At 35.4% G+C, this 13,846-nt stretch overlaps 3 protein-coding genes across 7 annotated transcripts in view; 2 read left to right on the forward strand and 1 right to left on the reverse strand.

Annotated features, from left to right (window-relative positions):
- The window catches only part of LOC107697921 (LIM domain and actin-binding protein 1-like), a 16,447-nt gene extending 11,349 nt beyond the window's left edge, over nt 1-5,098 (reverse strand). Inside the window, exons 1-4 of one of the 3 annotated variants that reach the window (XM_016498792.1) lie at nt 4,981-5,098; nt 4,267-4,340; nt 3,063-3,214; nt 1,150-1,192 (exon numbers count right to left, since the gene is read on the reverse strand). In XM_016498792.1, the coding sequence (XP_016354278.1) occupies nt 1,150-1,192; nt 3,063-3,184 (165 nt within the window). In that variant the 5' untranslated portion in view covers nt 3,185-3,214; nt 4,267-4,340; nt 4,981-5,098. The remainder of the gene's footprint in view (nt 1-1,149; nt 1,193-3,062; nt 3,215-4,266; nt 4,341-4,980) is intronic. The other 2 variants (XM_016498790.1, XM_016498791.1) reach the window with 2 other exon arrangements.
- LOC107697924 (uncharacterized) overlaps nt 1-12,267 on the forward strand; it is a 21,282-nt gene extending 9,015 nt beyond the window's left edge. Inside the window, exons 1-5 of one of the 3 annotated variants that reach the window (XR_001635280.1) lie at nt 6,868-6,953; nt 8,291-8,684; nt 10,185-10,253; nt 10,341-10,710; nt 11,921-12,267. Coding sequence is in view for 1 of the 3 variants with exons in the window: in XM_016498797.1 (XP_016354283.1) it covers nt 8,360-8,684; nt 10,185-10,253; nt 10,341-10,621 (675 nt within the window). In the remaining 2 variants the exon portion in view is untranslated. Of the gene's footprint in view, nt 1-6,867; nt 6,954-8,290; nt 8,685-10,184; nt 10,254-10,340; nt 11,030-11,920 lie in introns of those variants that run through there. The other 2 variants (XR_001635281.1, XM_016498797.1) reach the window with 2 other exon arrangements.
- A 1,131-nt stretch (nt 12,268-13,398) lies between these two features.
- The window catches only part of LOC107697858 (cysteine sulfinic acid decarboxylase-like), a 9,616-nt gene continuing 9,168 nt past the window's right edge, over nt 13,399-13,846 (forward strand). Inside the window, exon 1 of the mRNA XM_016498706.1 lies at nt 13,399-13,530. Coding sequence (XP_016354192.1) covers nt 13,515-13,530 — 16 coding nt within the window. The 5' untranslated portion in view covers nt 13,399-13,514. The remainder of the gene's footprint in view (nt 13,531-13,846) is intronic.

Below are 13,846 nucleotides of genomic sequence, written 5' to 3' on the forward strand. Positions count from 1 at the left end.
GGGGGGGGGGGGGGGGGGGATACAGCACCAGATGCTAGTCTTTAGAAACTATCTGCATAAGGGAACTAGGCCAACCCCCTAACAACAGGACAGACGAACCAAGAAGAACATAAAAAAGGGGAAGTAGTGACAGGGAACGGGAAAAAAAAGAAAGTTTGTGAAAGATATTACATGCTTATGTATATGTGCACATTATGTTATATTCAATATAAACATTTAGCCTATGTCAGGTGTCATTGAATCTTGTTTGTGGATATGCATTTTGTTCACTTTTCATGCACATGTATCAACTACACAAAATACAAAGTTTCAGAAAAAAAAAAAACAATCAGCTAGGAGTTTGAATACATTTTGCCTTTAGCTTCAAAAATAAATCTGTCAAGCACCAAGTATTACTCATATTGTTGTGGTGTGCTTACATACAAAAGCAACTAAAGCATGCTAATTTGACCCTAGTTTCCTCCAATGCATGCTACAACAGCTCACATACTTCTGGCTGATCTTAAGATGTCTTTTGGAGTCAACTATTAAAATTCCAGACAATTATGAGGCGTGACACAAACACACTGAACCAATTGCTGAAACCATGCAAGGCATCCTCACAATGGGACAGAAAGCAAAACCTTTGATTTAAAGGGGTCATATGATGCGATTTCAAGTTTTCCTTTCTCTTTGGAGTGTTACAAGCTGATTGTGCATAGATAAGATCCCTGAAGTTGCAAAAAATAATGATCTTTAAAAAAGCATCATATGACCCCTTTAATAAGTTTAACGAAACTTCAATGCAAAATCTAGGCCTAGATAACATGAAGCAGCTGCATTCTCTTTCAAATACAGTCATATAGTTCATACCTACATCCACAAGAGTATCATCCAGCACATGCAGCTCCTGACAAACTTTTACACACCATTTACTGTAACTTCTGTAGTATTTTATTTATGAACAAACACAATCATTCAGAAGACACAGATTGGCTGGACCAGTTATGTAAAGTGCATAGGAATTACCTGCAGATTAAGACGTCTAAATAGGGATTGAGGTGACCGGACACTGAATGCATGTGTGTCTAAACAGCAGCAGTAGTAGTATAGTAGTGCAGCTTTCAGATAGATAGCTAGATAACAAATAGCAAGATGGTGAGAACTTACTTTTTTCTTGTCTGAACTTGTTTCTTCTGCTGCCTTCTGGTACCTGAGAAGAAATGAAGCAGAAGCAGTTGCTCACTCAACTTAAACTTATGAAGAGTAGCTAGTTTCTGTGAATTTTAAAAACCAATTATCAGAAGGTGTTTGTTATTGTTTGACTTCTGAGATGTATTTGACTATCTCCTTATTTTTGCCTAAGAACTAAAATATCACTTTTGATCGTTGGTGGCCCCTAGTGGTCATATGCAGCAGTGCAAACCGATGAACTGGACTGTCTTGATTTAGCTTCCAGTTTTATTTTTATGGCATGTTAAAACCAGTTAAACTCTGCGGTGACGTTAAAAATGTTTATGCTTCACTTACATAGCCTTCCTTATATGGTATCAGCCCATATATGGGTTGTACGGAAAGTATTCAGACCCCCTTCAATTTTTCACTCTTTGTTATATTGCAGCCATTTGCTTGTTAAATTTAGGCGAAAATACCAAAAAACGCCCCGAGCTTAAGTGGTTAAAAACAAAACTTGAAAGTTAGCCTAAAGGGGTTTCGGATTCACTAACCATCTGTTGGAGAGACTTGAAAAAAAATTCCCAAACACTGAAAGCAGGAAGTTCAATCTGATTTTCAAAGGAAATCCACTGCATGCCGATTCAAACTAACCCTTGGCTCTAAATGTAGGTTAGTTGGAAAGAAAAACAGTGATAAGACTAAAAAAAATAAAAACAGTTTAAAAGTCGAATACCAAACACATGATTTATATTTGCCCACACCTATCACAGGTCAGTAATCAGATCCTAAACCATTTCATCCTTCACTTTGAATTCTTTAATGCTCACTAATCCAGCTGGCAAATCTACAGTTCTTGGGATGGTGAAGTCATTGCTGTAGATGTAGAAAGGAAGCCAAAAGCACAACGCTGGAAAAGACATTAGAAAATCTGACAGATGATGCACTGGAAAAATTCCTCCACACACGAAATACACTGACCGAGAGCCAACTGAGATGCTTCTAATGAGTCGGGCAGCAGATATTTAGCTATAAATCAAACATGTGGTCCAATTTCTGAGAGCAGACTGAAAATGAGGAATTCAGTATGGAAACTCAGTCTGAAATGTTTTAGGATTCTGAACATTTTAAAACAAGACATGAGTATTTAAAGGGGTCATATGATGCGATTTCAAGTTTTCCTTTCTCTTTGGAGTGTTACAAGCTGATTGTGCATAGATAAGATCCCTGAAGTTGCAAAGACTAAAGTCCCAAACCCAAAGAGATATTCTTCATAAAAGTTAAGACTCTGCCATGCCCCCCTAAAACGGCTCGTTCTAACACGCCCCCACATATCTACCTCACTATGTGGAAATATTAGCATAATGCTGCCCAAATGTGCACGCAAAGAAAGAAGGCGTGGTTTCAGTAACCGCAGTTAGTGTTGAAGCAGCCATGTCAGGGAGTCGCTGTGTGTTTCTATCTTTAAAAAAGCATCATATGACCCCTTTAACATTTAAGATCTGTAATGAAATGCAAGTAAATTAATAATTTATGTAAACTAATATCATTTGTAATTAAATTAAATGGTATTAAATTGCACTAAAATACAAAATAGATACATTTTATTGGTGGTGTCAGACAACCTCTAATATCTGAATTTGACTATGTGTCTGGGTGTTGACAGCATCATTACATGATTTGACACCACTTTCTGCTGGTGAACCTCCTAATAATGTTGGAGCAGAGGTCTGAACATCATAAACCACTTTAGAACAAAACAGCAGCTTTTAAAACAGTGGTGCCTTGTAAAAAAGGTTGGGAAACAAGTTCTAAAGTGCACTAAAAGAGTGCTAAACTGAAAGCAAAGAGGAGAGGTTAAATGACAAGTGAGATCAGTTTTAGATATGCAAATCCTGAAATTTGCTTACTTGGAAAATCGCTCAGCAATGGCCGTGTTTTTGCCTCGCACACCAATAATAGAGAGCTCCTTTGCTGTAACTCGCAAGGACTGTGAGGCCCATTGCCCACGATGAAATGAACTGACTGCCATCTTGGCTTCCTGATGTCTTCAGTAGGATTTCTGTTAGGACAGAGGCATTTCATTATTAAACTGAAATGATTGTTTTCCCTTATCACTCTTGAAATGAGTCATCATTCGGTGTCAGTGCACAACACCTGTAGCCGCTATCATACAGACATGTTGTGACTTATGCCTGATATGACAGGACATATAGCAGAGCAATGCTCTTATCTCACATGATCAGGTAATTACAAAATTCACAGGAAACCGATCATCTGTGGGCAACTGCAAACCTCTCCTTACCCATGAATTCATCACATACACACAGTCTTATATAAACAGACAGAAACAAACTTACTGCTGGAAATGATCCATGTACAGATTAGGATCAGAAAGGAATTTTCCTGGTTTCACAGTGATTTTCTCATGCAGTAAATAACTATAATTAGGTTGCAATAATACTAATAATACTAATTCTTCAAATTAGTCAGCATTTTAATGATTAGCTTTAGAAATATATAAATTCAAACATGTTCTGTACAGTTGAGCAAAGGGCTTTGATTTGGGCAATGCAAAGACGTAGCAGATTCACAGCTGAAACATCACTGAAACTGCGCATACAGCAACTGAGTCATCATTACCTCAGATTACTCATGCATAATGCTGTACACTTCCATAAAACAGACTTTTAATCTGCTATATAGTCTGTTGCCTGAGAAAGAATCATATCAAAGGAGCCCAACAATGAGCTTTACTAAGTTTTAAAACTCTGAGAGATCCAAGTTTACTCAAGGATCTCTCGTGTTGAGAGATTATGATTTGACTCGGCAGATGAGACACTCTCTCTCATCCAGAGACATAAACCAGGACTTCCGAAAAGTCAACAAATTACAGTCAAGGGCTTTCCAAAATGACTGATTTGCTTCAAGGAGACACTCATCCATTTGGCATATGCCACGTGCTTCTGCTTAAATGACATGAGAACATTCAGATGAATCCAATGAAGCAGAAACATCACACTCAGGTCACATCAGCACTTCAGCATGTTTAGACAAGTCTACACTTTATTCCCAGCAGTTTGACTTATCCTTGCACTCTGCTTTTAATCATATCTTCAGAAGGGTTCCCACATCCTCTGACCAACAAAATTTCAATACTTCACCCAGTCAGCAGTGTAGTAGGTATTCTGAAAATCACAAAAGCAACTTCTAGCTAGCTTTTCAGTATTAAAAAAAATGCATAACTTTTCCAGACCTAGAAATCACAATTTAAAAAAAAATAAGTGAGTGATAAAAATACATCTCAAGTAAACTTTAATTAAAGATAAAAACGTTTCCTCAGAATCATGTTTCAAATTAATGCACATTTCCATCTAACTTGCTAAGCTTAAAAAAATTAAAATAATCTGAAATGTTATTTTTTTTAATTCACGCTACAAAATTTCTGTGACAATGGAAGCAATTCACAAGTAATGCTGAAATGTATGTGCTCATTTAACATAACAAATTAACATATTTAGCATTAAACTACATATTACAGCTCTCAACCTTTGTTTTACACAAAAATTACTTTCTAAAATCAACATAAGCACTATCTTGATGTAACACTGTTTTTTTTTTCCATTACATTGTACTGAAAAGAAAGCTATCCCTTTTAAATTCACTTAGCACATTAGAAACATCAACTACTGAGACTCATGGCTGGTGAGACCATTGAAAGTGAGAAACCACAAAGCATGCATTTAAAATGCCAAACATGACAAGCTTGTGTTCCCTCTGAACACATCAATACAAACAAAGGCCCATGAATCACAAATCAAAACATACATACAGTGTATCAAGCCTCCTCTTGCAGTCTTTCAGTGGATGTGCTGAAGAGTTTTCTTGTTGGGCTCTCTGTCTGTCCTCTCAGTGCTCTGAACACTCTGCTCACTTCCACATTGTTTGTGAGTGAGGAAATATACTGACTCTGCTCAGCCAATGGGAAGAGAGCTGATTTGCACCTAGCAGGTAAGGCCCCTCCCACTGCTGGGATCAGCAGTTCATCATCAGACTCTCAGCAGAACAGACAGAGTTAGTGAACAAGGCCTCTTCACAATCTGGGAATCCCACAGGATTCCTGGAAGTGAGCAAAAGTCCCCGCCTCCATGTCCTGCGTCCTGCTCATATTTCACCCCACAATCAAAAGAAAAAAATCATTAGGACAATCATTGTGTGCAACATTGTTTTTTCCATATTTTTTTTTTTCTTTTTCACTTTTTTTTTTAGATTCTTATCTAATATAAAATAAAACTGTGGGAACACAAAGCAGTGATGTCTCACGGAAGAGCCTCTCCAGGAGTCAGGAGGCACTGGATCCGTTTCATTAATCCCAGTCACATGGAAGTCTTGCTTGAGAATGGCACAACATTCCACAGTGTTGGATTACGCCTTTCAGCACATATATAGATACATAAATAGACTGATCGATATAAACACACATACATTTAATATACATTTTAAATAAACTTAAAAATAAAAACTAACAACATGTTCCCTCAGACTTTTTGTTCCCATCTTCCCTTTTTTTTTCAAATGAAAGCACATTTACATCTAACTTGCAAAGCTTATTTAAAAATAAATAAATAAATGTAATAATTCTAAATAAAACGAATAATCTGAAATATTTTATTTATTTTTTATTACGCTATATGCTATATTTTATTTATTTGATCTCTAAATTATTGTATTTTTGGTTTTCAAATTTAAAATGTGTCTACTGTAATGCCTCATTTTATTGGTCACAGGGGACCAATAAGATACTGTAAAATATTCTCCTATCCTATCTAGATTAGTCAAGCACTTTAGTTCAGAAATGTTTAGTGGTTCAGTGTTCCACTTTTTACTCAATTGTGTCATGTTGAGAACCAATAAGGAATAAATTAATGATTTGTTTTTTAAATAAATTTGAGAATGGGCATATATGAAGAAATATCATAAGTTGTTTACAGAAAAAAACGAATAATATTTAATGCATTTTACCTAATTACCATTTTCTTATTTTGCTGCGCACATTTATTCACATTTCTTATAGATACAGATGAACTAGAAATACATGAACAAGTAATTAAATAATAATGAAACTTGACTTTCATTTGTGATTCATCTGAATTTTGTAATGGAGGTTTCCTATCAAACTTTAGTCCTAAGGAAACTTCCTCTTCCACAGAACCGCAATAGGCCATGTCTATATCAGGTTATTATCAATTAAAAAGACTGTCCATGCTGATCAAACTTTCTAATGGAATAATTTACTGTTTTACTTTTATATGCCAGGTAGACGTGTGCAGCAGTTGTTTACCAGGTCGAAAGTGGACATGAACAAAACGAGACAGATGTCACCAGTGCAGAGCAAATTCCATCATAGTTTGTCGCTTCATTGTTTCTGTCTCAGCAGTTTATCACTTCCCTTAGGCTAGATTCGCTGAAAGTACAGAATTGTAGTTATTTCATCACACTCCCATTCATGATTCATTTTAGAGTAGCTGATGAATCACAAATTAGGGTTCAGTTTTAAGGTCAGCGTGTCAGTTCTCTAGAATAGAATAGAATAGAATAGAATTAATTAGTATTAAAAAAAGATGCGGGCATTTGGAAATGAGTTGTTGATAGTGAAATTTTACATGACTAAAACTAGCATTAGTTGGGCACATTAATAACACTCCCTGTCCAGAAGGGGGCGGCAGCAGTAGTTGTTTTGATATCAATATCACATTATATGCGGATGAAGTGCGGATGAGCCATCAAACGTTCCAACTGAGGTAAGCAAACTTTTCTTTCGTGTTTAATGAAATGTGATTTCATTCATGTGTGTAGGGTACTTCCCTTTGGTTCTTTCTATATCTCTGTGCGGGTGAAAAGTGCTGAATTTTACACTTTCAGTTTCTACGCTAAAATAAAAGATATTCTGAAAACGTGAGCGCGAGTAAATTTGTAACCGTAACAGTAACTGTTTTATTTTAAAACGGAAGTGGACGCGTGTTGCATGTTGCGCATGTTGATGAAATATCTCTTTGTTCTCTTCAGTTTCGCGCGCATTCTTGCTTCTCTAGTGTTTGCAAGGTGTACGTAATCGATATGTACTAGTAAAGGCAGACTATTTTATTATGCCCGAACAAATAAAACCTCTCAACAAATGTAAAAAAAAAAAAAGTGCGCCACAGCCGTTTATTGAAAGTAAACAAAGATGACGCATCTCCAGAAGTGGGCCACTAAACTGGAAAGTCGTTTGCAGATAATGCAAAGAAAGATGTGCTATATACAATTATACATCAATAATAAAATAATATCTGTGTAGGATCAGCACTTGTATTTAGGCTTAAAATCTATCCGCTATATGTATTTCATAATTCGAAAGTGATAACAAAGAACATTTGCAGTTTTTAAAAAACAACGTGTCAATGGGAGGGATCATATGAAGACACACTTCCTTCATCTCAGCTGCACCCATGATGCTTCAGCTGCAGTCTCATCTGTTGGTCTGTTCTATATATTGCTGCTTCTCACCCAAATACTAAGTATTTTATTACACGTTATACTATTTTATTTGTTTTAAGTCGTCAAGGTCAAGTCGCCTTTATTTATGAATACAATATTTGAAATATTCTCCTGTACTATCTAGATTAGCCAAGCCCTTTAGTTCAGAAATGTATTTCATATTAATATTTAATGTAGCCCATTTATCCCAATTACAAAGGCTTAATTTTGCTGACCACATTTAATCATGTTTCTTATAGATGTCGATAAACAAGTTGTAAAAGATATTTTGAAATAATTTGCTGTAGAGGAAGTGGTGTGCTTATTTTTTGATAATAACATAAAAATGTTAAAGGGGTCATATGAAGCGATTTTCAATTTTTCCTTTCTCTTTGGAGTGTTACAAACTCTTGGTGCATAAAGAAGATCTGTAAAGTTGCAAAGACTAAAGTCTCAAATCCAAAAATGTTCTTTTTAGCAGCATCATATGACCCCTTAAAATTCTTGATTGAAGGGTTGCAAAACAATCTTTTCCCCCCTATTTGCAGTTTCCCCAGCTATATGTAACTGAAGCATCATATTTTTGTTGTTTAAAATAATTTAATTTCTGATTTTATTGCAGCCTTGATGTTCGGTTGCAAAGCCAGTGTCAAATCTAGGTTTTCACATCACTGACCAAGCACAAGAGGCCATGGATGGGCCAGTAGATGGCACCAAGCTCATTCGGAGACTCAAGCCAGAGCTACTGGAAGCTCTGACGGGAGATCCAGACTTTCTGCTTCAGCATTGCCATGCCAGTGGCATACTGTCCAACAATGAGTACAACAACATCAAAGATATGAACATGCGTTCAAGGCAGGTACGGGACATCTTGGATTATGTGATTCACAAAGACAACAAACATGCTCTGAATTTCCTGAAGCTGCTGAAAACACAAGACATGCAAGAGACATTTCCTAAACTACAGTTCCTCCAAAAGCTTCAAATCAACAAACGCAAGACACCAAAAAACACAGGTATGATCTTACACTCAGCCTTTGTAAAGCATCCATTATGTACCGGGAACTCCCCTAGAATTTTGGCATTATGACTTTTATGCATGTAATTCTCATTAGTGCAACTTTACATTTTTTAATGTTTATTCTCATTACTGTAATAGTAATTTCTACTGTCTTACAGTTCAGTAGTATATAAAAATACAGTTTTGAAATATTTTTTGAAAAGTAAAATCGTTTAACGTATTATTAATTATATGCAATAAATGCTACCATAATGTATAAATACTCAAAGAGAAAGATAATAAACTTTGTTACAGTAATGAGAATTGATCTGTCTTGCATTACAGCTTAATTGTCCTGAAAATCTGTAGAGCTGCTTTAAGTTGAATTTAAATTCTATTTAAATTCAATTTGTTTCATAATTGATTAATTTTACAACATAAACACTATGTTATTTTCCTGTTTTATTAATGTGAAGCTTCTTTGACACGTTCTGTATTGTAAAAAGCACTGTATAAATAATTGGGTTTCTGCTGATCTTAAAAAGTCTGAATTGGCCCTTCTACTAATTAGGGCCTAAAAAGGTCTTAAACTGGAGCAGAGAGTTTTAAAATCATAAAGGTTAAATTCATAAAGTCATGGCATTAAATGTTGCATGCAATGCAAAAAGTGAATGTCTTCCTCAGTATTTTGTCTGTACAAATATCTAAACATCAAATCAAGATACATTTACTTTAGACGCAAATTAAACATATTAAGTCTTGTTTTCTGAGAAATTGAACAAAATTAAGTGATCTTCTGTTTAAAACAAGAACAAATATCAATCAATAGGGGAATGAAAACTTGTTGTCCCAATTGAATTAAGTTGATTTTTCCAATCATATTTTTAAATTATGTAATGCCAATTATATTTGTTCTTGTATAGATCAAATCATAAACTCACTTAATTTTGATCTGTTTCTCATAAAACAAGACATGTAATTTTGCTCCTAGAGTAAAATTCTCTTGCTTTAAGAATCTTTAGACGTTTGCACTGGGAAACGACAAAAATACTGATGAAGAACATCACTTTTGTTTTTTTCTTTTTTTTTTTCAGTGTGATCAGAAGGTCCAGTAAACCAGTAAAAGTTATCTCCATATTCTACTAGTGTATGTTTTTTCTAGTGTACATTTTTTGTAAAATGACTAAATAATCCAGGTCTGTTGGAAGTTGTACTTTGAAAGCATTGCTAATAAAAGACATTTACATTTAGAGAACCTATTGATGTATTTTGTTCCATTCAATTTATTCCTAACTTGATCTTAAAAAGGTCTTGAAAGTCTTAAATTTACCATCATAAAACCTGCAGAAACCCTAAAATAAATATGACTTGAAAATAATGTCACAATGCAAAAAAAGATCCTAATAGTACACTTTTTTCTAATATGTATACATTATTTATTTCACTCCATTGCCTTCAAACTTTCTAGTACATGCAGTAATCTATTTGTAATTTGAAACTGATGTTGGTTTATCAGAGACGACTGCAAAAAGACGGCAGGAGATGTTGGAAAACAATGTATGGCAGGAGCAGCAGCGTATTATCAGTGAGTCACAAACACACCTCTGCTTTGCATCTTCTGTAGCAGCTTCGTGACCGCATTGCTGCATTACGTAACTTTGCTTTTTCTCAGGCACCAGGATGGTGAGCGAGAGGGAGATGATGATGGTGGCCGGCTGCATCGGGAACAGCTGGAGGGAGGTGGGCATTATGGCACTGGGTATGAACACCACCACTCTGCAGCAGATAGAAGAGGACAACAGCCAACACAAAATGCGGGTTTTCACCATGCTGCGAAAATGGAGCATACGTGAGAGGGAACAAGCCACGGCAGCTCGTCTCCATTCCCTACTAACCCAAGAGGAGAGCGGCATAGACACTCTGAAAATCAACTTCCTGTTGGAAAACAACTGAGGCTGCTAGGAGGACTTCAATAGGGTGATGCAGATGTGATGTCAAAACCTTCTCTATGGGTTTTTAATCATGGGGTTTTTAAAACTGTGGTAAACATAAATTGTCAATACTTGACACTTAAGCAGTTATGGGTATTTTTAAAAATGTATGTTTGTAATAAGTGACTACATAGGAATGTTTAGGGTGAGTGTGTGCAGTTTATATAGTAAAACAAAATGTCCATGTATCATTAAGTTGTGTTTTACCACAGATCTTATTTTACTCATTAATTTAAAAGGATAGTTCACCCTAAAATGAAAATTCTGTCATAATTTACTCCCCCTCCACTTGTTCCAAACCTGTAGGACTTTCTTTCTTCTGCTGAAGACAAAAATGGAATTTTGAAGAAAGTTGTAAACAAAACAGTTGATGGTAGCCATTGACTTCCATAGGTTTTTTTTTCCATACTATGGAAGTCAATGGCTACCGTCAACTGCTTGGTTACCAACATTCTTCAAAATATCTTTTTTTGTGGTCAACAGCTGAAAGAATTTCATATAGGTTTGGAACAACTTGAGGGTGAGTAAATGATGACAGAATTTTCATTTTTGGTTGATCTATCCCTTTAAAAACCCCATTATAATAACCCATATGAAAATCTCAAGGGAACACATGGTGAATTCATTCTTTTGGATTTTGAAGTTGTAGCTGCAGCACTTTCTATATATGTAGCACTTTGCATTCACAGACATGCAAACATACCACTAGGGTGAGCTATAACTGCTAGTCAGTTATATTAAAAATGTGTACTGTTTATTTGTCTTTTTTTTGTTTGTTTGTTTGTTTAGTAAAGGCTATGTATAAAGTCAGCTACAAGCGTGAAATAATAGGGAAACGTAATGCAACAAGCTATAATGCGGGTATTTCAAATATTTTTCTTAAACCTGATGTGCAAAAACTTTTTTATTTTTTTGCTTAATAGCAAATATGTCTACATAAATTGTAGTGCATAATTTTTTTTCAAAGGACTGAAACTATTAGACTAAAGTTTTGTTTTATTGCAATGTTTTTTTTTTGTTTTTTTATGGCATTATTACTTAACTGTTTTTTTGGTAAGCTTATTTTCCTGTAAGATCAAGTTCCATTCCTACTTTTTAGATTGCATTTCAGTTTGTGTTTGCTTTCTGAAATATAAGTTTCAGGTGAGCCTGAATTGTATGGTAGCGTTCCATTCTACAGAATAATACGTTTCCTTTTTTAAGTAAATGAATGTGAAAGCTTTTATCAAAGTCTTAAAACTTTAACCGATTCTATGAACAGATAAGGAAGACTGATGTTTATGACGGAAGTTCCAATAGAGACCGCTATCTGGCAATATAACGGCGACCTTCGCTCTCTCGGCAAGTATCACGTTGTTTCACCCTGATGCATTTTCACCCTGGTGTTTCACCCTTGTTCACCCTTGTTTTGCATGCCAAGCAGGTGATAGGATTGGAGGTGGAGCTTTGTACAATTCCATTACACAGGCCTGTCATTAAACTGTGTCTAGTCTTGCCAGATTTCATGGAATCTTTTGCTTTGGGTTTATTGCAATCTGATGTGGGAACAGTCATTTCAAATTGTTGTTATGGTACTCTGTACTTTTTTTGTAACTTTTCTATACTTCTTAATCATATTTCTGTTTTGTAAAAAAATTTATCATGCTTCTGTGATGGTTTATTTTTAAATACAAAAAATCAATATAAATAAAGAGAAATAAATCATTACTGTCATTTTCATTTTAAGGTTATTTTTTTATTGCTTTATAACTTGTTTTATTGTATAATTTAGATATTTGTCATATTTGCAGTATCGTGTTTATTGATTTATAGGCTAAAGCAATAAAAAGCTGGCTCCTGGAAAGCATAGTTTTTTGATGCTGAATCTCATCTCTTCAGAATCTCTGACATATAGGGTGGATTTCTTTTGTTCAGACAAAACATTTGAAAACTAGATGAAATTGTAAAATACAGAGAATTCATGAGACTGATACATAATTTGAAAATTTAATTTCCAATGCCTTTTTTATTTTTCCATGTGACTCTTTCAATGATGCCAGCAAAATGCCTTAACGTAAAATTTGCATGCAAATATTCACAAGTTACCTTTTTTCCATAGGAAACACTGTTTCTATAAGATAGCAGCTCCGCATTGGTCCAGACTCTAATTTTCTTTTCTTGAACCCTGTGACATTCCATTCCACTCTTGTGAGCGAGTGTGTGTGGGATCATTGAGCAATCTGACAAACATAGGTGGAAGGATATATCTTTCTTTCATCAGCAAACTCTAACAGTCTAATGTGAACTTAGAACAACGCTGCAGAGCTTGGAAGATGTTGAACGTTGTACCCCTGTTTTGCAGCATTCATTGCCTAAATGAACATGCGTGTGTCATTATATAGTATCTAAAGTTGTTGTATTGATTATTGTTATTGGTTGCTTGTGCGTGAGTCACAGTTTTAGCACAGTAAATGTATCTCCCCCCACTTATCAACTAAGATGCAGGACCCTGCAAATAAAACCGTACAATGGTTTTGCAGAAGGTAAGAAACCTGGAGATATATTCTCAGCATTAAGAAATTAAAACGCTGGAAATTGTTAATCAAATATGTACTTGACAGCCGCATGCGGCTGATAGCCCCATATCACCTGGGTCTTCAGAAAGTGTTTTTTTTTTAAGTTAAAGATTGATTTTTTGTTGGCACACCCATATCACTCTAATACAATTATAGGATGTCACTTGAATGACGAATCGGGCGTGTGCATATATGAAGGCTGGATCTTGCAATGAACCACTGAGGGTCTCGAGGCATCCTTAACACATCAGATACAGGAGAGTTTCAGTGCTGAGTACAGAGAGGACATTAAACCGCACGATGAGTTCATCTGAAGGTGAGAGGTTTGATTGTTTTGGATGCACGCATGAAGTTTCTCTTAAATGCACCAATTTCATAGTTTTGCTAAATCGTGCATTTCTGTGTGATGATGTAATACTGTAACTGTACGAGTTTAAACATTTAAAAGCAGGAATAAATTGCAGGTATGTGTGGGGTTGGCAGTGGACATTTTTTGAGTAGTCGATGAATGATACATTGTATAAAAACTATTGCATAAGTTGCAGGAATTGAAACGTGACGCCCCTCTCCGCTCTTTCATCGACCACAGTTGGATACTAAATAAAGAAATTAAACAGAGAAAGATTGCAATA

The sequence above is a fragment of the Sinocyclocheilus anshuiensis genome, unplaced genomic scaffold (assembly GCF_001515605.1).
Source record: "Sinocyclocheilus anshuiensis isolate Anshui unplaced genomic scaffold, SAMN03320099.WGS_v1.1 scaffold78, whole genome shotgun sequence".
NCBI classification, from domain to species: domain Eukaryota; kingdom Metazoa; phylum Chordata; class Actinopteri; order Cypriniformes; family Cyprinidae; genus Sinocyclocheilus; species Sinocyclocheilus anshuiensis.